The sequence below is a fragment of the Chionomys nivalis genome, chromosome 15 (genome assembly GCF_950005125.1).
Source record: "Chionomys nivalis chromosome 15, mChiNiv1.1, whole genome shotgun sequence".
In the NCBI taxonomy this organism is placed as follows: Eukaryota; Metazoa; Chordata; class Mammalia; order Rodentia; family Cricetidae; genus Chionomys; species Chionomys nivalis.
This window is the reverse complement of record NC_080100.1, coordinates 68,188,845-68,211,993: the sequence shown is the minus strand read 5'-3', so window position 1 is coordinate 68,211,993 and position 23,149 is coordinate 68,188,845. Positions and strand designations below refer to the sequence as shown.

General features: G+C 42.7%; 1 protein-coding gene across 1 annotated transcript in view; it reads right to left on the bottom strand.

Annotated features, from left to right (window-relative positions):
• Positions 1-7,541: 7,541 nt before the first annotated feature.
• Rhobtb3 (Rho related BTB domain containing 3) overlaps positions 7,542-23,149 on the bottom strand; it is a 67,972-nt gene continuing 52,364 nt past the window's right edge. The window contains exons 11-12 of the mRNA XM_057789925.1: positions 16,791-16,887; positions 7,542-10,489 (exon numbers count right to left, since the gene is read on the bottom strand). Coding sequence (XP_057645908.1) covers positions 10,374-10,489; positions 16,791-16,887 — 213 coding nt within the window. The 3' untranslated portion in view covers positions 7,542-10,373. The remainder of the gene's footprint in view (positions 10,490-16,790; positions 16,888-23,149) is intronic.

Below are 23,149 nucleotides of genomic sequence, written 5' to 3'. Positions count from 1 at the left end.
GTAGGAAGGGTCCCCATTAGTGAGCATGATTTTAGTATGGGGACTCTTCTACGGATTGTCTTGGTCAGGGGAAATTAAGTCTGTGAAATTAGAATCTTTGGGAAAGAGGTGTCCTTAGAGGTATTGAAAGGGTCACAAGACACACTAAATTTTCATTCCACGGTTTTATACTTCATGGTGGTCTTTCCCCACATTTTTTCAATACTTTATGAAAAGTGAGCAATTGATTTACCCAATCACTTTTTTCCTAGCTTATGTATGACAACAGCAAAGAATGAAAAAAACCACTGTGCACACAATTATCAGTCCGACATCTTTAACTTGCGAAAGTCCCAGTGTGCCTGGTGGATTCTGAGGGTCACCCTTACCTCAGTGGAAAACAGCAACACAGCCAGTGCATGCAAAGAGGGGCACCCCTTCGTCTTAGGATCCGAACTAGAAGAGGGGCACCCCTCTGTCTTAGGATCTTAGGATCTGAACTAGAAGAGGGGCACCCCTTCGTCTTAGGATCCGAACTAGAAGAGGGGCACCCCTCTGTCTTAGGATCTTAGGATCTGAACTAGAAGAGGGGCACCCCTCCGTCTTAGGATCCGAACTAGAAGAGGGGCACTCCTCCGTCTTAGGATCTGAACTAGAAGAGGGGAACCCTCTGTCTTAGGATATGAACTAGAAGAGGGTCACAGGAGGTGAATGACTCCAAACAGTGTCTTCCCATGCTCACAGATAAGCACTAGAGAAACCAGAAGTGATAACTACACAGGGCCTCTCTTCAAGAAAGATGTGTAGCCTGTTTTTGTCCATGGGGCTAGGGATGGATGTGGTGACCTCGTGACCTCTGCATTCTCTGTATGGCCAGGCTATACCTGGATCCCTCAGGCTCTTAGAAACAGGAGTCGAGGTAGATTTTAGCCTGGTGACCTTTGCGGTATCTGTAGGACCAAGACCACAGCAGATTCTTTCCCAGACCCTTAAGATGTCACATATGGTCAATTTATAAAATTTATGGACAAGGTCACATGAACTTTTAAAAGAGTTTTAATCACTGATAACAACTTATGCTAGATAGGATGTGGGGTAAAGGGAACACTCCTGCATTACTGGTGGGAGTACAAGCTGGTATAGCTCCTTTGGATATCAGTATGGCAATTTCTCAGAAAATTAGGAAACAACCCACCTCAAGACCCAGCAAAATCACTTTGGGCTATATACCCAAATGATGCTCAATCATACCACATACTACATACATACATACATCCTACATACCAATATGGCTTTAGGCCATCATATACTCTTCTTGTTACAGGATGTCCCTGACTCATGAGACTGTCAGAAATACATAATGAGAATTATGGTATTGATGGCAAAAATATCGAGTGCCAAGTCTATGCAGTGTGTAAGGCACTAAGTTTGGACCAATAATCTTGTTTAATTCTTCTGATGATACTATGAGGTCAGTACGCTCATTAGTTTCATTTTATAAAGAAGCAAAGTCAAGAGAAGTGTAGAAGGAGCGGCAGGCTGCATCCCACCACCCAGCTCCTGTACAGCTAGCTTAGCTCCAGAATAATTACATGGAAACTGTATTCATTTAAACACTGCCTGGCCCATTAGTTCCAACCTCTTATTGGCTAATTCTCACATCTTGATTGACCCATTTCTAACAATCTGTGTAGCACCACGAAGGGGTGGCTTACCCGGAAGATTCTAACCACCGTCCGTCTTGGGTAGGAGAAGCATGGCGACTAACTCACTTCCCTTCCTCCCAGCATTCTGTTCTGTCTACTCCACCCACCTATGTTCTGACCTATCAGGCTAAGCAGTTTCTTTATTAACTAACCAATGAAAGCAACCAAGACTATATAGTAAAACCCTGTTTACTGTACTTTCAGAGGATCCAAGTTTGATTCCCAGCACCCACATAGTGGCTTACCACCACTGTATAACTCAGGTTCCAGGGAATCTGACATCATCTTCTGGCCTCCGTAGCCTCCTGTATGTATGTGGTGGCCATAAACTCATCTTAGTATAGACACGCATGCATGCATGCACATGTGCACGTGCGCACACACACACACACATCAAATACACCGAAGAAAGAGAACTTTCTGGACTTAATTTTACATTAGTAGAGAATCTGGGACAGAAATGTAAAAGAACGATCTCTCAGAATGAATCCAACGACACCATGAGAACGGATATTGAAAGGTCAGAGAACAGCATGAAGGGAGTCTGCGGGAGACTGCGTGTGCTTCACCTACACAACCATGAGGGATCTGCAGAATTGCTCCAGTAGCAACGCTGTAGGGAAGTTAGGTCTTTGGTCAATGGCTTGTGGGGCAGAATCAAAAAAATAAATGACAAGAAAAATTTGCGTCTAGGGGTCAAGGTTAGGCTGATGGTAGAGGTTAGGGTGAGCCATTCTAACTGGGGCAGAATGGTGAGCAAGGAGAAGCCTAGGGGAATAGGCTGCTCCCAGAGCTGCAGACCCGAGAACTGTCAGTGATTGTTTCTCAGCTTCTCAAATTCTGGTTCATGAATCATAGCAATGCCTGGAAGGGTATCATAAATGCACACTCTTTAGACATACCCTGGATAACAAAACACAACTCAGACCGAAGCCTAGCAGCCCATGATTTAATAAGCATTCAGAGGGCCATCCTTGGGATCCCTGCTGTGAGAGCCAACTGGACAGCAAGGCCGAGTGATCCACTGAGACTTTGGAGAGTAAATTATTAAGCCAGCAATTTACTGAGCTGTTCGGTCTGCTGTAGAGAACAACCTCACAGTGCTTCAGAAACAGTAATTCTCTTGTGGTTCTGGAGCTCACAAATCTGAATGTCAACGTGTTGCTGGCCTGGCTGCTTCTGCGGGCTCTCAAGTCCATTTTCCTGCTGCCTTAGTTTCCCAGGCTGTCCTTATGCCTTGGTTCATGAATCTTTGTCTTCGGCAGCAGGCAGCACCTCCAAATTTCTTATCACCCATGTCTCGTCCCCAGGTCTACTGCTTCCCACTTACAAGGGCCTGGTCAGGAAAATTTTCCCATCTTAAAGTCCTTAATCATCAGCAAATCCCCCATGAAGAGTAACAAAAGTTAACTCCGAGGTGGGGTGTAGACATCTTTGCAAGGCTGCTATTCTGGTCGCTACAGGAAGTAATGGGAGCAGTCTATGGGAAAGATGGAGTGCACATTTCACTTGCTTGTGTTCATGCAAATAAACTCCATGCTAGTCAACTTTGCATTGCTGTGAGACACGCAAGATTAACTTGGCTCATGTTTCTAGTCCAGGGGCACCTGGTTGTGTTGCTTTGGGCCTGTGTTGAAAGCTGCTTACCTCACAGAGGGCTATGAACACGAAGCACCTTGGCCCCAACAGACTGCAGGGATATGTCCCTGCTGACGTGCTTCTTCCCTCGGTGCCTCCTCCTTTGTTTCCACCATTTCCAGACTTTACTTTTCATGTTATTTGAGCTTTGCCCCGAGCAAATCAATGAGCTCTTGTGCAATGTGAATACACACACAATGGAAATAGCGGGAGCGATGCTGCCCTGCTGTGTGTCCTCAAGCCATGTCAGCGAGTGATCCCCTGGCTCCCTAGATGCTAGAAGCTATAGATACGAGGAGCAAAAAGAGCATTTTAGAGTGGCTCAGTAGTACGGCAAGAAAAAACAGGACTTGGTCTGGATAAGAATGAGGAAGTCAACAGATGAGGGGCTAAACTCAACCTCCGGAAAAGCATTAAAGTAAGCGTGTAACAGACTGTGAGCACAATTACATGATGCTTTCTTAAATGGGAATAAGGAGGAGGACTATATGCTTCACACAGACTAAAGGATGTCACATACACTGCAACGCTGACTGTTGTTGAACATCAAACCATAAGTAAAGTATAGGCAGCAGTTGTGTAGTATGTAGGATGTATTATGTAGTATGGAGTATGCGGTTGTGTAGTATGTAGGATGTATGTATGTAGTATGCAGTTGTGTATTATTAGGATGTATGTATGTAGTATGTAGTATGCGGTTGTGTAGTATGTAGGATGTATGTAGTATGTGGTTGTGTAGTATGTAGGATGTATGAATGTAGTATGTAGTATGCGGTTGTGTAGTATGTAGGATGTATGTATGTAGTATATAGTATGCGGTTGTGTAGTATGTAGGATGTAGTATGTAGTATGCAGTTGTGTAGCATGTAGGATGTATGTATGTAGTATGAGGTTGTGTAGTATGTAGGATGCATGTATGTAGTATGTAGTATGCGGTTGTGTAGTATGTAGAATGTATGTATGTAGTATGCGGTTGTGTAGTATGTAGGATGTAGTATGTAGTATGCAGTTGTGTAGCATGTAGGATGTATGTATGTAGTATGAGGTTGTGTAGTATGTAGGATGCATGTATGTAGTATGTAGTATGCGGTTGTGTAGTATGTAGAATGTATGTATGTAGTATGCGGTTGTGTAGTATGTAGGATGTAGTATGTAGTATGCAGTTGTGTAGCATGTAGGATGTATGTATGTAGTATGAGGTTGTGTAGTATGTAGGATGCATGTATGTAGTATGTAGTATGCGGTTGTGTAGTATGTAGAATGTATGTATGTAGTATGCGGTTGTGTAGTATGTAGGATGTAGTATGCAGTTGTGTAGCATGTAGGATGTATGTATGTAGTATGTGGTTGTGTAGTATGTAGGATGCATGTATGTAGTATGTAGTATGCGGTTGTGTAGTATGTAGAATGTATGTATGTAGTATGCGGTTGTGTAGTATGTAGGATGTAGTATGCAGTTGTGTAGCATGTAGGATGTATGTATGTAGTATGTGGTTGTGTAGTATGTAGGATGCATGTATGTAGTATGTAGTATGCGGTTGTGTAGTATGTAGAATGTATGTATGTAGTATGCAGTTGTGTAGTATGTAGGATGTATGTATGTAGTATGCAGTTGTGTAGTATGTAGGATGTATGTATGTAGTATGAGGTTGTGTAGTATGTAGGATGCATGTATGTAGCATGCAGTTGTGTAGTATATCGGATGTATGTATGTAGTATGTAGTTGTGTAGTATGTAGGATGTATGTATGTAGTATGTAGTATGCAGTTGTGTAGTATGTAGGATGTAGTATGTAGTATGCAGTTATATAGCATGTAGGATGTATGTATGTAGTATGAGGTTGTGTAGTATGTAGGATGCATGTATGTAGTATGTAGTATGCGGTTGTGTAGTATGTAGAATGTATGTATGTAGTATGCGGTTGTGTAGTATGTAGGATGTAGTATGTAGTATGCAGTTGTGTAGCATGTAGGATGTATGTATGTAGTATGTGGTTGTGTAGTATGTAGGATGCATGTATGTAGTATGTAGTATGCGGTTGTGTAGTATGTAGAATGTATGTATGTAGTATGCAGTTGTGTAGTATGTAGGATGTATGTATGTAGTATGCGGTTGTGTAGTATGTAGGATGTATGTATGTAGTATGAGGTTGTGTAGTATGTAGGATGCATGTATGTAGTATGCAGTTGTGTAGTATATATGTAGTTGTGTAGTATGTAGGATGTATGTATGTAGTATGCGGTTGTGTAGTATGTAGGATGTATGTATGTAGTATGAGGTTGTGTAGTATGTAGGATGCATGTATGTAGTATGCAGTTGTGTAGTATATATGTAGTTGTGTAGTATGTAGGATGTATGTATGTAGTATGCGGTTGTGTAGTATGTAGGATGTATGTATGTAGTATGCAGTTGTGTAGTATGTAGGATGCATGTATGTAGTATGCAGTTGTGTAGTATGTAGGATGTATTTATGTAGTATGCAGTTGTGTAGTATGTAGGATTATGTATGTAGTATGTAGTATGCGGTTGTGTAGTATGTAGGATGTATGTATGTAGTATGTAGTATGCAGTTGTGTAGTATGTAGGATGTATGTATGTAGTATGTAGTATGCGGCTGTGTAGTATGTAGGATTATGTATGTAGTATGTAGTATGCGGTTGTGTAGTATGTAGGATGTATGTATGTAGTATGTAGTATGCAGTTGTGTAGTATGTAGGATGTATGTATGTAGTATGTAGTATGCGGCTGTGTAGTATGTAGGATTATGTATGTAGTATGTAGTATGCGGTTGTGTAGTATGTATATATGTAGTATGTAGTATGCAGTTGTGTAGTATGTAGGATGTATGCATGTAGTATGTAGTTGTGTAGTATGTAGGATGTTTTCTCTATTTGTTTTGTTCCATAAAACATTTTCCATCTCCTCATCCCATCTTCCTGCCTGACTTACAGTGCAGTCCAGCAGCCAGAGGTATCTTAGGGTCATTTACGCATGCGCTGTAGCCCCTCGGTGGCTCTTCATGTATTCATGGGAAACGTCACCTTGACCAGCTACTATTCCTGACAGAGCAGAGAGCCAAGTGTGAGAATGCTTTCCAGTCTTCATTTGCAAGTCTGTGACTACTGTCCATTCTGCTCAATCTGGCCTTTTCAGAGGCAGCGGGGCTCAAACTGGCAGAATAATCACTATGTACATAATACATGATTACGCCTGGCCTTTGTGTGAGCAAGGATTAGGGAGATAAATCAAGACATGGGCTTGGACCTCAAGAAGCAGCCACATAGAGACCACTGAGAAACATACCTAGGAATGTAGGTTCTACAACAAAGGCACAAGTGGCCAAGGAAAGACACATGTAGAAGTAATGGATTCTGGGAGATTCACAGAACACAAGAGAAATGCTGTTTTAAATTGAGTTATCTTAGATATACACGATTTTGCATTAGGGAATAACCACCTAGTCCAAGGCACAGAAAGAGGATGAAGTACATAGATAACCTGAATGAACAAGCCAAGGTATCAGCATGGGACACATTTTCTGCTTGGGAGAGCAGTATTCAGGCAGAGAAGGCAGGCCTGGCTTACCTAAGCCCTTGCCGGGAAGGTGTATAACAGGCCTTCTACAGGCCATACAGACCTTGTAGGAATTTGTGTTCCTAGATCAGGTTTCTGTTAGGAGCACAACATCATAGGTACTGTGGGGCCCTTGGTGAGCTCAGCAGGCTTTTCGGGCAGTTCTTCTGCGAGGGCCTTCCACACTACACAGCATGGCCTCATGCCTGGCTGCTAGTCTCTCCTCCATCTGGGTTCCTCAGGCCGAGCAAGCTGTACATTCTTATTCCTCCACTACACAGAACAGCTCTCCACCCCGTAAACTCTCGGGCCCGTTCCATGCTCGAACCTGCATGTTCCGTGTTAAATAATTATGAAATGCTCTTTTGGACAGAGACCTTGCTAGGAAGCAGATATGAGAGGTGGCACCGTCATCTCACCTCAGCTCACATCTACGAGCAATGCTCAGAACTTTCTACATAATAGAAATTGTCTATAAAACATAACTGTGCTTGAGAAATTCGATATTCCCCAAATCATTTCAGCATTGAACATCCAAAGTAGGAATAACTAGGAACACTTCGTTAAACCTGTTTTTGTAAAAAATGGTTTATTTGTTATAAAACATTAAATACTAAAGCTAAAAACATATAAATTCAGGTCAGGCTATATTAAAATACATACATACCCTTTGCAAAATCTGATTAAAAGTTGAATTAAACAAGATGCTTTAAATAAAATAATTATTGAAGACATATTAAACCTAATTGGTTATATCAGTGTAGTATCATTTGTAAAATTGCAGTTGAAAATTTGGCCATCTTGGAAGTCAAATCCATCTGATTCCTCAGTCTTCCAGGATCCTGAGGAAGCCCCAGTACGGCTTGCACAGGGGTGGGCTTCAGTCACCAGCCAGTGCTCTCTATGAGAATCTAGTCCCCTGTGGTAGAACAGGGAAGTAGCCAGCAGCATACAAGGGATGCTTAGTATGATGCAAACCTGGCCCTGAAAGAAGGGGCCTTATTTCTACTACACAGTATCCTCCAACTAAAATGTGTGGTAAATATATTGAAGCAGAAAATTTGCATACAGCCATTTAGAAATAATCCTTTGATTGGAAAACAACCCTGAAAGCCAGCATGAATTTAGCCATGATCATTTTAAGTATTTGAAACTTCTCGTTACTTTCAATTGGGTGAATTCCATAGTACTGAGGGGTCTGTATTCAAATGTGCTTAAGAATTCACTTCTATTCTGCCCCAGTCATTGTCACAGGTAGTGGGAAAACCTCCAGAAAAAACACTCGAGACCACCCGTTTCCAAATTCAGCTCCCACTCAGGAGAGCACCTTAGGTAAATATTAACTTAGTATTTCCGAGAAAATGCTTTGTTTCGCAACTCCTATTTTTCAATTTCCTAAGATTTTAGAATTTTAATTGCTGTGATTAGCACAGAGGGTGAGTATATGTGTTCAAGTATTAAAGGGCTACCATTGGATCTACAATCGCAAAGGACCTTCTAGGTACGGCTACATTAACTGTTCTTTACAATGCTAAGCCACCAAGTGGGACTTGCTAATATATGCGTAACTTAAAATGCAAAAACCAAAATGCATTCCAATAATCTTCACTGACACAGCACAATTAAAATGAGCTTTCTCGGGGATCTAGCTCCAGAAGCTCTTTCCCCTTACTCTAACAGTATTGGTATGCATAAGAGGGTCTTCTGGATGCCACCCTAACACTACAGGGTGAGACTGCTGAATCAAACTTTTGGAAAGTTGGAAAAATATGCATACTAAAACCACTGGAAATTAGGACAATAGAGCCCAGCACTAAATTACAGATGCCATGATGTTAGCACTGCACAGCAATCTGTATTTTCCATGCCCAAGCTGTACGCATCTTGCAGAATCATTTCTGCAAACACACATCCTTTTTTTTTTTTTTTTTTTTTAACCTTCTTAGGTGGCTTTGCTATTTCATACCAGATGGTCTTTCAGTCCCTGGAAAGAACTCAATTCAAGCCACTGGCATCCTAATCTTAACAGATACATTTAAAAGAAAGAATACTTCTGCTTTTGTACCTAAGTCTCTAGAAGGCATTTTTTCCTGTGATTATCTCTAAAACTTTATTTTGTCAGGCTACTCACTCACTCTTATCAACTTCCTGGCTTTACATATTGATCAAGAAAGTATTGTTCTGGGATAGAGCTAGAAGTAAGTTAGGGTCCCAAAGTCAGCCCAAAGCATTTCTTCCTGCCAGAAGGCAGAGCAAGCTTCCCAAAGGGGGCCTCTCCACTCTGCTCTCCCAGCGTCCACAACTCCTCTGCTGCGCACTCTTTGAAGTGAGGTTTGAATAAGAAAAAAGCATTTTAATTATCTCATGTAGCCTTGATGCAGACAAGGAGCCCAGTCCTACCTCAACTTGATGGCCATGTTTTCTTTGTTAAAGCCCACGGGTGGCCTGCCCCTTTCTGAAGGGAGACAGAGGAGTGGATGGGGAGGGAGCAGGAGGTTAGGAAGGAGAGGAAAATGTGGTTGATATGTAAAATAAGTGAAAAAATAATTCAGTAAAATAAAATTTAAAAAAAAGGCATTTTTTTCAGCCAGGCATGGTGGCATATGCCTTTAATCTCAGCACTCCAGAGGCAGAGGCAGGCAGATTTCTGTAGGTTCAAGGCCAGCCTAGTCTACAAAGCAAGTTCTAGGACAGCCAGGGCTGTTACACAGAGAAACCCTGGAGAGAGAGAGAGAGAGAGAGAGAGAGAGAGAGAGAGAGAGAGAAGAGAGAGAAACAGCATTTTCCCTCAATAAAAATTTTGGGGAGCCAGTGCAAAGTGAAAATATGGGACCCTTCTTTCAAACATTTTTAGGAATTTAACAATGTACTAGCAGAGCCTAAACAAGTGCCAGACCTTTCTAAGTGTGGGAGCTGCAGAATCCAGAAGGTTGCGCAGCAGTTACTGCTCGCCCTGACTGGGTTTGTGGCCGGCCAGCAAGCAGCTGTTCTTCATTACATCGATTCAAGCATGCCTACTGAACTGGAACCAGCTGGTGTGTGACTGACGGACGGCAAATTCCTTTTCCTAAAACTTCACGCTGCACTGGACAGAGCTCCCCGAAATTCACAGTTACACTTGGCTTTTAAATGGCCCTTATTTTAGCAGGGCAATCAGTCAGACATGATGAAATTTTTGTATTTATCCTAGATGATATTTTTAAAATTAAACATCTCTTAATGAGGAGAGGTTTGATGCTATTAAAGCAATGGAGCAACCTAGAGGAGAAGCCACTGTCCAGGAGTTTTATGTTCTGGGCGAAGCATTAAAGTCTGTGCTCCCTTTTAAGACCTCCGCAGCCTTCAAAGCTAGCTAGTAAGAAGCCATATGGTGTTTTTAAAATACCATACTGATTCAATTATAAGAATTTTACTGGAACCCAGAGGTACCCATTCTTCATAACAGTAAGAAAGTATGTCTATACACAAAAGCTCAGGTCACATGACTACACAGCGACATTTCCGGGAGTGGATGTACTTCCTGTACTCTGCCAACTGCTTCAAGTACATGTTTGACGGCCATCTGTGCTTTTCAACAAAACTTCGTTCTTCCACTGAAATTTTAAGGGGAAAAAAAAGTTAATTAGATATATTTTATTTATTTATTTTGTCAAGATGAAATACAAACATTTGATTGTTACGTGACAGAGGAGTTTAGTCTCTTATATCCCCCACCCTTCCCACAGCCTTCCAGAATGGGTCAGAATCTTGATAACAGCAGCCGTCAGGATTTATAGCACTATGCGGTTAATGCTGACATGCACTGCTCCAGCAAGTGGGATTTGACTGCTTCCCTTTTCTCTTTCAATACAACGTTTGCTTTCACTGGCGATAACAAATCCATTTTTCTTTGTGGATAAGCTTACCTTTCACACTCTATAAACTCGTCCTGACTCTGCTTCCCCTCCAGTGCAGACACCAGCTAATCTACTCATTCCCCTCGGGATCCCCTACTCCAGAGTCTACCGCACTGCGGGTTTCTGGTCTTCGGGCTTGCTCCTCTAGCCTGCCTATACACAGTGCGTTCTGGACCCACTTCCATAGAAACCTGACTTCAGTCCAGGCCTGCACCCTACGCTTAGCTCCACCCAGAGTCTGCGAATCTATGACTTGCTGGGCTTGAATTTCTGAGCTTCCCATTTCCTATAAACGTTGGCTCCACCGGTAGGGAGATGCCTACCAAAGCTCTTAGTCAGCATTTATGAATTTTACTGTTGAGACCCCAGGCTTCATCCTGCCTCAGGCACACCTAGGACTTTAAACATTTATGGGTCTGGGAATCCCTCCCTTTCATTCCCATTTCCACTTCATTCTACTTAGTTTGATTCCTCCAGCTGCTGTTCTGCTTCATGGCCATGTGGATTAACAAGGCCCTAGTTATATGATCTAAATGACAGTAAAAAGCCTGCCCTCCCAGGGGAGTCAGTTCATTGCTTCATGAGGAAGCAAAGGTAAATGACGTGGCCTGGTAATGACAGAACTCCAAACAGCGTGTGGTGGCATACGCCTTTAATCCCAGCACTTGGGGGAGAAGAGGCAGTCAATTTTTGTGAGTTCCAAGCCAGCCCGGTTAACACGGTGAGTTCCAGGACAGCCATGGCTACAGAGTGAGACCCTGTCTCAAACACAAACAAACTCAAAACCAAAACAACAAAACTAGAACCCCAGAAAAAAGTGATAGCAGATGAGCTTTGGCAGCCAGTAAAAACATGGACCCCAAACACTGCTCCACAAAACATGAACCCCAAACACTGCTTCACAAAACATGGACCCCAAACACTGCTTCACAAAACATGGACCCCAAACACTGCTTCATAAATCATGGACCCCAAACACTGCTTCACAAAACAGCACCGAAACACAACACTGCTTCACAAAACATGGACCCCAAACACTGCTTCACAAAACATGGACCCCAAACACTGCTTCACAAAACATGGACCCCAAACACTGCTTCATAAAACACGGACCCCAAACACTGCTTCACAAAACATGGACCCCAAACACTGCTTCATAAAACACGGACCCCAAACACTGCTTCACAAAACATGGACCCCAAACACTGCTTCATAAAACAGCACCAAAACACTGCTTCATAAAACATGGACCCCAAACACTGCTTAGCTAAATTAAACCTATCACAAGAAAAGGGAATTCACAAACACGAAGGGTCAAATTTTCCTGTATGTTGCTATATATCTTCTGAAGTGTCTAGTGTAGGACTGGAGAGACGGCTCAGAGGCTGAGAGAGAGAGCACTTCCTGCTCTTCCAGAGGACCTGGGTTCAATTCCCAGTACCCACACGGCAGATGTCTTTAACTCCAAGATCTGACACTCTCAGACAGACAGACATGCAGACAAATCACAAATACACATAAAATAAATATAAATGCATTATATAAAAAACCTGTGTGTTTAACCCTATGGTGGAACGAGCTGATTTCTAAATAACTTTGGAGGAGAAAAGTTTCACCGGGCACTTGGAAGGCAGAGGCCGCAAGGTTAGGAGTTCAAACCTCTGCTATAAAGCAAAGCATGAGCCAACCCAAGAGCTGCTTTTAAGATGAGAAAAGTAAAAATGAAAACAAAGGAAAGGAGTGCTGTCGAGAGAAAGCAATCAGGACTCTACTGAGAACTGGAGAACTTCCAAGCCGACAGCTGCACAGGGAAGCTGTGAAGGGGATGACAGGAGCTGCCAAACCCCAAGCAGATGGGAAGGGGGCTAGGCACACAACCACCACTGAAAGGGGAAAGACTCCAGCCCTGTGGAGAGGTCAGGTCCCCTTTGGAGTGGGCAGCCACTTCTTAGTTCCAGGCTTTCCCAGAAGGAAGGCAGACCCATGGTGTCCAACTCTTTCTGATTTTCCCCTGAAGATTTTAAATGGAAGTACTATATAAAAACAACATTTTAAATGGTGGCTGAAAAAAATAAACCCTGGTAGACTTGACTGGAGTTAGCGGTTGCCAGTTCATAACTACTGATTTAGCATATTTTATAATTCTCTGCAAGCTCAGAAATCTGATGCCCTCTTCTGGCCTCCAGGGGAACTGCATTCAAGTCAGACATTTATATGTAGGTAAAACACACACATAAAATAAATAAACTATTTTTAAACATATCTGGCTGAGAATATACAGTCAAAGACAGCTGCTATGACCACTCATTCCTGTGTACTTAATTCTATACTGATGTAGGGCTGGATTGTTTTACTTTGTTTTTAATTTCAGAGAACTTTTTAACTTGGATTATGACACATTTTTAGGGGCTGTTGAGTCAGGGTGGGTGTTCGAGGCTGTGTTCACAGCTGATCCCCCAGTCTTCACTACATTCACTGACTAGTTAATGTCTCCAGAGACAGCCTAGTTCACTAATCAGGTCATACAGGAGGGAAAGAACACAGGTGACAATGGGGTTCAGGAAAGCTGCTGGGATTCTCAGGACTTCGGACAGTCTCTTTTGGTATAGCTCGAGCTGTTAGTTGTAGAAATGCTTGTGATCTGTCCTGTTCTTTTCCTCTGTCTTTTCGGGATCACCTGTCTCTCTCTGCATTGCATGTTCTCTTGGAGGGACTATATCTGAGTTTTACCAGTCCTGAAACTGCTCTTGTTGTTTCTGAATTTCTCCTCATTGTCACCAAAGGAGCCACTCTAATCCCAACTCCATTCTCCTGCCCCACAGGGCGACTCCTACGCTAACCTTGTCACCTCATGTAGATTTTCCTCTTCCACTACCCACATACACTCTCTTTTATTCTGAGTTTAATGGCCAGTTTCTTCTCCCTGAAGCAGGGTGGAAATTGTATGATCATTGGTATAAATCTTGTCTTGTATATAAATTATTTCAGTTCTGTGGGACTTAAGGAAAATAAAACACAAGGGATCAAGGCTGCTGCTCTGCTCCAACAGGGACTAATAAACTCCCAGCATTTCCCAGCATCTCTCTCTCTCTCTCTTTCTCCTTTCCACACAAACACCAACTGGACAAGAGAGTGACCTGGTTGCAGGAGGCCCTGGTATACTTACTGCTGAGAGGCTGTGTTCACAGCACACTGTAGTGGTGTGTCATTTGTATTTTAATAAATAAATCTTGCCTGAAGATCAGAGAGCAAGACAGCCACACAGGTCAGCCACACAAACCCGGCAATGGTGGCTCACACCTCTCATCCCAGTAGCCGTACTAGTTACCATAGAAGCCCAACGGTAGTGGAGCACGCCTTTAAACCCAGCACCAGAGAGGAATATAAACCGAGATGAGACAGGAACTAGCTCTCTTTTCAGTCTGAGGATTTCTTAGAGGTACGAGCTCTGTAATGGCTTGACTGCTTTGCTTTTTTGATCTTCAGGCTGAACCCCAATATCTGTCTCTGGATTTTTAGTAACCATGCTACAACACACAATTTTCCATGTGTTATCTAGAGGTCCCACATTCAAACACCCCACAACTCTGCAGAAGTACAGTGAGTGCCTGCAGGGTAAAGGGAAAGGCACAGGCTACCCACATGGTTTCTGAAGGTTCTGGGTGATTATGAAGAATACTTGAAACCCTGCATTGAGTTCTGTTGTCTAAATGAACTGAGTAGTTACTGGGAAAGTTTCATGGTTTTAAGGAATATGGGAGTCCGTGAGATGTTAAAATGACTCCATAGCAGTGAAAACCAGTCTGTGGTTTGTATATCTTAAGTCATTGGCCCTAAGATTTTCTTATTTAATGACTGAAAACTAAAAATGTCCCACATATAAAACAGAAACAAAATGATACTTATTGCACAGAAGAGAAATTATTATGCCACGTTTGTGCTCTTTTGTTTCTTGTCTGAATTTCAGAAGTTGAGGTGAATTCTCTTGATAATTTTTTAAAAGAGCAAAGACAACCAAGGGAGAGTGCCAAAGGGCTGCCCATAGCCTCTGTTTTAAAAGGAAGAGTAGAAACTGAGCTGCTGTTATGCATCTTCTGAGATGCAGACAGTCTGTGTGCAATGTAATCACCAGGGGCCCTGCCTGAGGGCTGGAGGGAAAGAGACACAGGGAGAAGTTAGTGTGTATTTGGTTCTTGATAAGAAAGAAAAGGTTTTCATGGGAGCATCTTGCACTGGAGTACAGATAGAGATGCCATTGAGGAGACCACACATTATCCAGAACCAGACTTCCATGGTCCTTACTGGGCTCAGGCAAAGCTCTGACAGGTTATTGGAAGGGAGGCCTTGGCATGAGCTAATTTTGGTTTCAGAACTCAGCTTCTCTGGGGCCTTGAGTCAGTTACACACCCCTGCAGTCTGTTGGCTCAGTGTCCTGGATGCTCTTATCAAAAGTAAGGGAAGCACACTCCATTACCTGTAGCTAAAATTGCAGCCCATCCACCTTTTATGATCTTAGACCTTGCTGTGGTCTGCCTGAATAAGAACCATGGAAGAATTGACCATGGTATAAAGAGCTGTTTAGAACTACTCCAAATTGAGTCTGTTCTTGGTTCAGATATGCACTTCTGCCATACACCCTCCCCAAAACCACGAAAGAAGCTTTCGCTTCCCTGCTCTCCTGCCACGATGTGCTATCCTCCCTCACAGCAGGAGCAACAAGAAGCCCCTTTAAAACTACTTAACAGGGAGTGGTCCCAGTATTAGAAAGCTGAGAAATATGTTTGCATTCATTGCTCATAATTAGTAAATTTATACTGGAAACACTAACGGTCATTTTTAGCTGCTCTACAATTCTTCTTTGAAATATTATTCAAATATGTCATGGATTTTATCAAAACACTCAAGATGACTTTTCCTGACTATAGTGGAAATTTTTGACTAATACTAATTATATTAATTGTCTTATGTGTATATACTGAGAAACACATGAGGGTACAGGTGGCTTTTCTTTAAATTTATTCTAAATAGGCAGAAATGGAGCATGGAGGAATACAGAAAATCATCGATTCCACAAGCCTTGCGCAGTATTCTGATCACTGTTTGCTTCCTTTATTATGTCAATGTTTAACTCATGAAATTGCCTTTCTTCATGCCCAAGAGCACACATAAATATCAACATCGCAATATAAAACATTTTGCAAACTTAGAAAGGCCAACAGTCCTTGTCCATCATTCATTTTCTCTTTTCTCTGATTCTGTTGGCCTGATTGCCTATGCTGATGAACACTCCACCTTTGTGTTCTTTCCTATTACACAGTTCTAGGAATCTCACCCTGTGATTGGTCGCTATGTGGCCTAGACTGGCCTTGAACTCAGGATCCTATAGCCTCTTCGTTCCAAGTGCAGGGATTACATACTTGCACTACCATGCCTGGCTGACTCATCTTTATCCTTATCATTTACTTTACTTTAAAATTATAGTATAATTACTTTTAGTTGGCAAGATGCGTAATATTTGGTCAATAAAATACTGTTATTACAAAGCTTCTATGTAGATATATACATATAGATTTTCTAAGTATTAAAGATGACATATTATAAATAATAATCGATATTTGTATTTCTATGAAAGGAAAACAGTTTAAACATCATTTAAATTTTGCTGCTGACTGACTTAAGTAACTAAAACTAAGGTCTCATTTATCACAGGCAAATGGCGCCTAAGGACGCTCTTCACCACCCTAACTCTCCTACCAGAAAAAAACAATTAAAAATGAATGAGGACTGTAAAATAATCATTGGAACAGTTCTTGTGTAACAGGTCAGACTGCTCACGCAACACAGGTGAAAGTGTCCTCAATCACACAGCAGAACCGAAAGGACGTGTAGGATACTGCATTTGTGTTTTTATGTCAAAGCAACTGCTTTTATTAATTATATCTCAAGCCTCAAACAAAGGCTATACCATTTATTTTCAAAGCAGAAATTAGCAATCTACCTGAAAGGTCTTGAAATTCAGGCTTCTGGCTGAATATGAGGTAGTTGGTGGCGATGAAGTGAAGCAGCCACGTTGAAAGGCAATCAGAGTGGTGAAACTACAAGAAAATGAAAAGGGAAACAATATTATAATCTGCTCTGCTCGTGGGAGAAATCGGAGCCCACACCCACGGGTGTGTGCCTGTAAGCACTGCAGAGAGGAGACTGGAGCACCATTAACAAATACTGATAAGGTTAGCTCGTCCAGCAAAACAGCCAAGTCACCAGAATCTAGCCAGTCTGCCAGAGCAACAGGGCTGCACCTGCCCCCAGTGAACACTGAGGTTCTTAATGCTTCAATGTAAACTTTTAAAACAAGGTCATCACTAGGCGCATTCCTATCTCAGATAGAGCTGAGCATTTGCTCTCAGGGTCATTGCTATGTGGAACTGGATCTCTGTGTAATTCTGCTACTTCTGAGTTCTAAGAGCTGCTAACTGAGGAAGACGAAGAGCAGTCTGGCTGATGACAGAATCTCCTGGGGTCGACCCCGACATGCACTGGTCTAGCCAACCTTCAATCTGGATTATAGTAACTCGATGACAGGCGATTTGGGTAGGACTCTCTGTGATTGTCACTGTGGTATATACTTAAACGTGGGCAGCTTAGTGGCACTAAGTACAAACAGTACCGTTATCCATTTCCAGATGATTCCATCATCCAAAATTAAACATATTTGCTTAACACAAATAACTTTCTTGACTGAGGCTACCAACCCAGAGTAGTGAGGGCCTGACTAGAGGGCAGGCCTCAAGGTCCCCGCCAGGGAAAGCGGGCCCCTGCTGCTGGGGCTGCAGTCTCTGCTGTGATCTCCTGGACCTGCTCTGCCTGCGCCCTACTTCCCTTTGTCCCTGGCTCATTGGGGCATCCAGGAGTTCCTGTGTAGGTGCCGAGAAGTTTAATCGGGACGGGTGAGTGTGTGCTATCCTGGGGCAGACGGTCCCGGTAGAGAGCACAAACGCCCCTCCCCCAGCTCCTGCTGCAAAGCTTTCTCTCCTACACACCCGCCCCCACCCCCACCCCCAAGCCTGCCTTGTCTGCAAGGTCCTTTACTGTGGAACAGTTTCCTGCCCTTTCACTGAGGCTACCAACCCAGAGTAGTGAGGGCCTGACTAGAGGGCAGGCCTCAAGGTCCCCGCCAGGGAAAGCGGGCCCCCGCTGCTGGGGCTGCAGTCTCTGCTGTGATCTCCTGGACCTGCTCTGCCTGCGCCCTACTTCCCTTTGTCCCTGGCTCATTGGGGCATCCAGGAGTTCCTGTGTAGGTGCCGAGAAGTTTCATCGGGCGGGTGAGTGTGTGCTATCCTGGGGCAGACGGTCCCGGTAGAGAGCACAAACGCCCCTCCCCCAGCTCCTGCTGCAAAGCTTTCTCTCCTACACACCCGCCCCCACCCCCACCCCCAAGCCTGCCTTGTCTGCAAGGTCCTTTACTGTGGAACAGTTTCCTGCCCTTTCACTGAGGCTACCAACCCAGAGTAGTGAGGGCCTGACTAGAGGGCAGGCCTCAAGGTCCCCGCCAGGGAAAGCGGGCCCCTGCTGCTGGGGCTGCAGTCTCTGCTGTGATCTCCTGGACCTGCTCTGCCTGCGCCCTACTTCCCTTTGTCCCTGGCTCATTGGGGCATCCAGGAGTTCCTGTGTAGGTGCCGAGAAGTTTCATCGGGCGGGTGAGTGTGTGCTATCCTGGGGCAGACGGTCCCGGTAGAGAGCACAAACACCCCTCCCCCAGCTCCTGCTGCAAGGCTTTCTCTCCTACACACCCGCCCCCCACCCCCACCCCCAAGCCTGCCTTGTCTGCAAGGTCCTTAGCTGTGGAACAGTTTCCTGCCCTTTCACTAAGGCTACCAGCCCAGACCAGTGAGTGCCTGACTAGAGGGCAGGCCTCAAGGTCCCCGCCAGGGAAAGCGGGCCCCTGCTGCTGGGGCTGCAGTCTCTGCTGTGATCTCCTGGACCTGCTCTGCCTGCGCCCTACTTCCCTTAGTCCCTGGCTCATTGGGGCATCCAGGAGTTCCTGTGTAGGTGCCAGAAGTTTCATCGGGACGGGTGAGTGTGTACTATCCTGGGGCGGACGGTCCCGGTAGAGAGCACAAACGCCCCTACACTAAGGATACCCAACCAGAGCAGTGAGTGCCTGCCTAGCGGGCAGGCCTCAGCAACCCCCGAAAGGGAGCGCAGGCACCTCCAGCTTGTACTGCAGTGTCGCCTGTGTTCTACTTGACCCCGCCCGACCCCTTGCATTCGGCCTTCTTTACGCGGGTCATTGGAATACCACGCATCCATGTTTTGGTGTTGAGGAGTTCACCTGGAAGAGAACGGTTCCTGCCCCTACACTGAGGAGATACACCTAGAGAGTTAGTCACAGCAAAGACTGGTCCAAGACATCAGGCCTCTCCTGGCTCCATTTGAAGGAAAAGATGGGCAGGCGCCAATGCAAGAATTCCCCCAACAACTTGAAAGGCAACGTGACATCACCAGGATCCAGGAATCCCGAAATGAGAAGTGTACACCCTAATCCAGAAGAATTAGAAGAATTCGACTCAAAAGTGAATTTTATGAAAATAATAGAGGACCTTAAACAGGAGGTGAAAAACTGCCACAACCAATTAGAGATTACAAACAAAAAGGTAGAGGAAATGAATAAATCTCTCAAAGATACCCAAGAAAACCAAGAGAAACAAGAAAAAGTAATCAAACAGGTAAGGGAAACGGTTCAAGACTTGAAGAGTGAAGTGGAAGTAATAAAGAAAACACAAACCGAGGGAAGGATGGAGATGGAAAATTTGAATAAACGAACAGGAACTACAGAGACAAGTACCACCAACAGATTACAAGAGATAGAAGAAAGAATCTCAGACACTGAAGATACCATAGAGAAAATAAACACTCTCATCAAAGAAAACAGCATAACCAACAAATTCTCATCACAAAACATTCAGGAAATCTGGGACACAATAAAAAGACCAAACCTAAGAATAATAGGGATAGAAGAAGGAGAAGATCTACAGCTCAATGGTCCAGAAAATATATTTAATAAAATTATAGAAGAAAACTTTCCCAACCTTAAGAAAGATATTCCTTTGAAGGTCCAAGAAGCATACAGAACACCAAATCGACTGGATCAAAAAAAAACATCTCCTCGTCATATAATAATCAAAACACAAAACATACAGAATAAAGAAAGAATATTAAGAGCTGCAAAGGAAAAAGGTCAAGTTACCTATAAAGGTAAACCTATCAGACTTACACCTGATTTCTCTATGGAAACCATGAAAGCCAGAAGGTCCTGGATAGATATACTGCAGAAACTACGAGACCATGGATGCAAGCCCAGACTTCTATACCCAGCCAAGCTTTCGTTCACTATAAATGGAGAAAACAAAATTTTCCAGGATAAAAACAAATTTAAACAATACGTAGCCACAAATCCAGCCCTTCAGAAAGTAATTGAAGGAAAATCACAAACCAAGGAGTCCAACAATGCCCACAATAACTCAGACATCTAATGACCCTTCACCAGCACAACTTGAAGAAGGGAAACACACAAACTCTACTACCAAAGGAAAGAAGGAAAGAAAGGAAAAATGACTGGAGTTAACAACCACTGGTCATTAATATCACTTAATATCAATGGACTCAACTCACCTATAAAGAGGCACAGGCTAAGAGATTGGATACGAAAACAGGATCCAACATTCTGCTGCTTACAAGAAACACACCTCAACCACAAAGACAGACATCTACTCAGAGTAAAGGGCTGGGAAAAGGTTTATCAAGCAAACGGACCTAAGAAACAAGCAGGTGTGGCCATACTAATTTCTAAGAAAGTTGACTTCAAACTAAAATCAATCAAAAGAGATGGAGATGGACATTTTTTACTCATAACAGGAACAATTCACCAGGATGAAGTCTCAATCCTGAATATCTATGCCCCTAATATAAAAGCACCCACTTATGTAAAAGAAACGTTACTAAAACTCAAGGCAGTCATCAAACCACACACACTAATAGTAGGAGATTTCAACACTCCTCTCTCACCAATGGACAGGTCAATCAGACAGAAACCTAACAGAGAAATAAGAGGATTAAGGGAGGTAATGAATCAAATGGACTTAACAGACATCTATAGAACATTCCACTCAAATAAGAAAGAATATACCTTCTTCTCTGCAGCTCATGGAACCTTCTCGAAAATAGACCACATACTCGGTAACAAAGCAAACTTACACAGTTACAAAAAAATATCGGTAACCACCTGTGTCTTATCAGATCACCATGGATTAAAGTTAGAATTCAACAACAATGCTATCCCCAGAAAGCCTATGAACTCATGGAAATTGGACAGTCAACTACTGAACCACACCTGGATCAAGGAAGAAATAAAGAAAGAAATTAAAGTCTTTCTTGAATTCAATGAAAACGAAGACTCATCATACTCAAACCTATGGGACACTATGAAAGCAGTGCTAAGAGGAAAGTTCATAGCATTAAGTGCCCACATAAAGAAAACGGAGAAAGCACACATTGGAGACCTAATAGCCCACCTTAAAGCTTTAGAAAGAAAAGAAGCAGACTCACCTAGGAGAAGTAGAAGACTGGAAATAATCAAATTGAGGGCTGAAATCAACAAAATAGAAACACAGAAAACAATCCAAAGAATCAATGAAACAAAAAGCTGGTTCTTGGAGAAAATCAATAAGATTGATAAACCCCTATCCAAACTAATCAAACGGCGGAGAGAGAATACGCAAATTAACAAAATCAGAAACGAAAAGGGAGACATAACCACAGACACAGACGAAATTCAGAGAATCATTAGATCTTACTACAAAAACCTGTATGCCACAAAATTGGAAAATGTAAAAGAAATGGACACTTTTTTAGATAAGTACCATATACCAAAGTTAAACCAGGACCAGGTGAACAATCTAAATAGACCCGTTAGTCGCGAAGAATTAGAAGTTGTTATAAAAAACCTTCCCACCAAAAAAAGCCCAGGTCCAGACGGCTTTAATGCAGAATTCTACCAGAACTTCCAAGAAGACCTAATACCTATACTCCTTAATGTATTTCACAATATTGAAACAGAGAAGTCATTGCCAAATTCCTTTTATGAAGCTGAAGTTACTCTGATACCAAAACCACACAAAGACACAACCAAGAAAGAGAACTACAGGCCAATCTCACTCATGAACATCGACGCAAAAATACTCAATAAAATACTGGCAAACCGAATCCAAGAACACATTAGAAAAATTATCCATTATGATCAAGTAGGCTTCATCCCAGAGATGCAGGGCTGGTTCAACATACGAAAATCTATCAATGTAATCCATCATATAAATAATCTGAAAGAAAAAAACCATATGATCATTTCATTAGATGCGGAAAAAGCATTTGACAAAATTCAACATCCCTTTATGATAAAGGTCTTAGAGAGATTAGGAATACAAGGGTCGTTCCTAAATATAATAAAAGCTATTTATAGCAAGCCGTCAGCTAACATCAAATTAAATGGAGAGAAACTCAAAGCTATTCCACTAAAATCAGGAACACGACAAGGTTGTCCACTCTCTCCATACCTCTTTAATATAGTGCTTGAAATTCTAGCAATAGCAATAAGACAACATAAGGGGATCAAAGGGATTCAAATCGGAAAGGAAGAAGTTAAACTTTCATTATTTGCAGACGATATGATAGTGTACATAAGCGACCCCAAAAACTCCAGCAAAGAACTCCTTCAGCTGATAAACACCTTTAGTAGCGTTGCAGGATACAAGATCAATTCCAAAAAATCAGTTGCCCTCCTATACACAAAGGATAAGGAAGCAGAGATGGAAATCAGAGAAGCATCACCCTTCACGATAGCCACAAATAGCATAAAATATCTTGGGGTAACCCTAACCAAGGAAGTAAAGGATCTATTTGACAAGAACTTTAAGTCAATGAAGAAAGAAATTGAGGAGGATACCAGAAAATGGAAGGATCTCCCTTGCTCTTGGATAGGGAGGATCAACATAGTAAAAATGGCAATTCTACCAAGGGCAATTTATAGATTCAATGCAATCCCCATTAAAATCCCATCAAAATTCTTCACAGATCTTGAGAGGACAATAATCAACTTTATATGGAGAAACAAAAAACCCAGGATAGCCAAAACAATCTTATATAATAAAGGATCGTCTGGAGGCATTACCATCCCTGACCTCAAACTCTATTACAGAGCCTCAATATTGAAAACAGCTTGGTATTGGCATAAAAACAGAGAAGTCGATCAATGGAACCGAGTAGAAGACCCTGATTTTAACCCACAAACTTATGAACACCTAA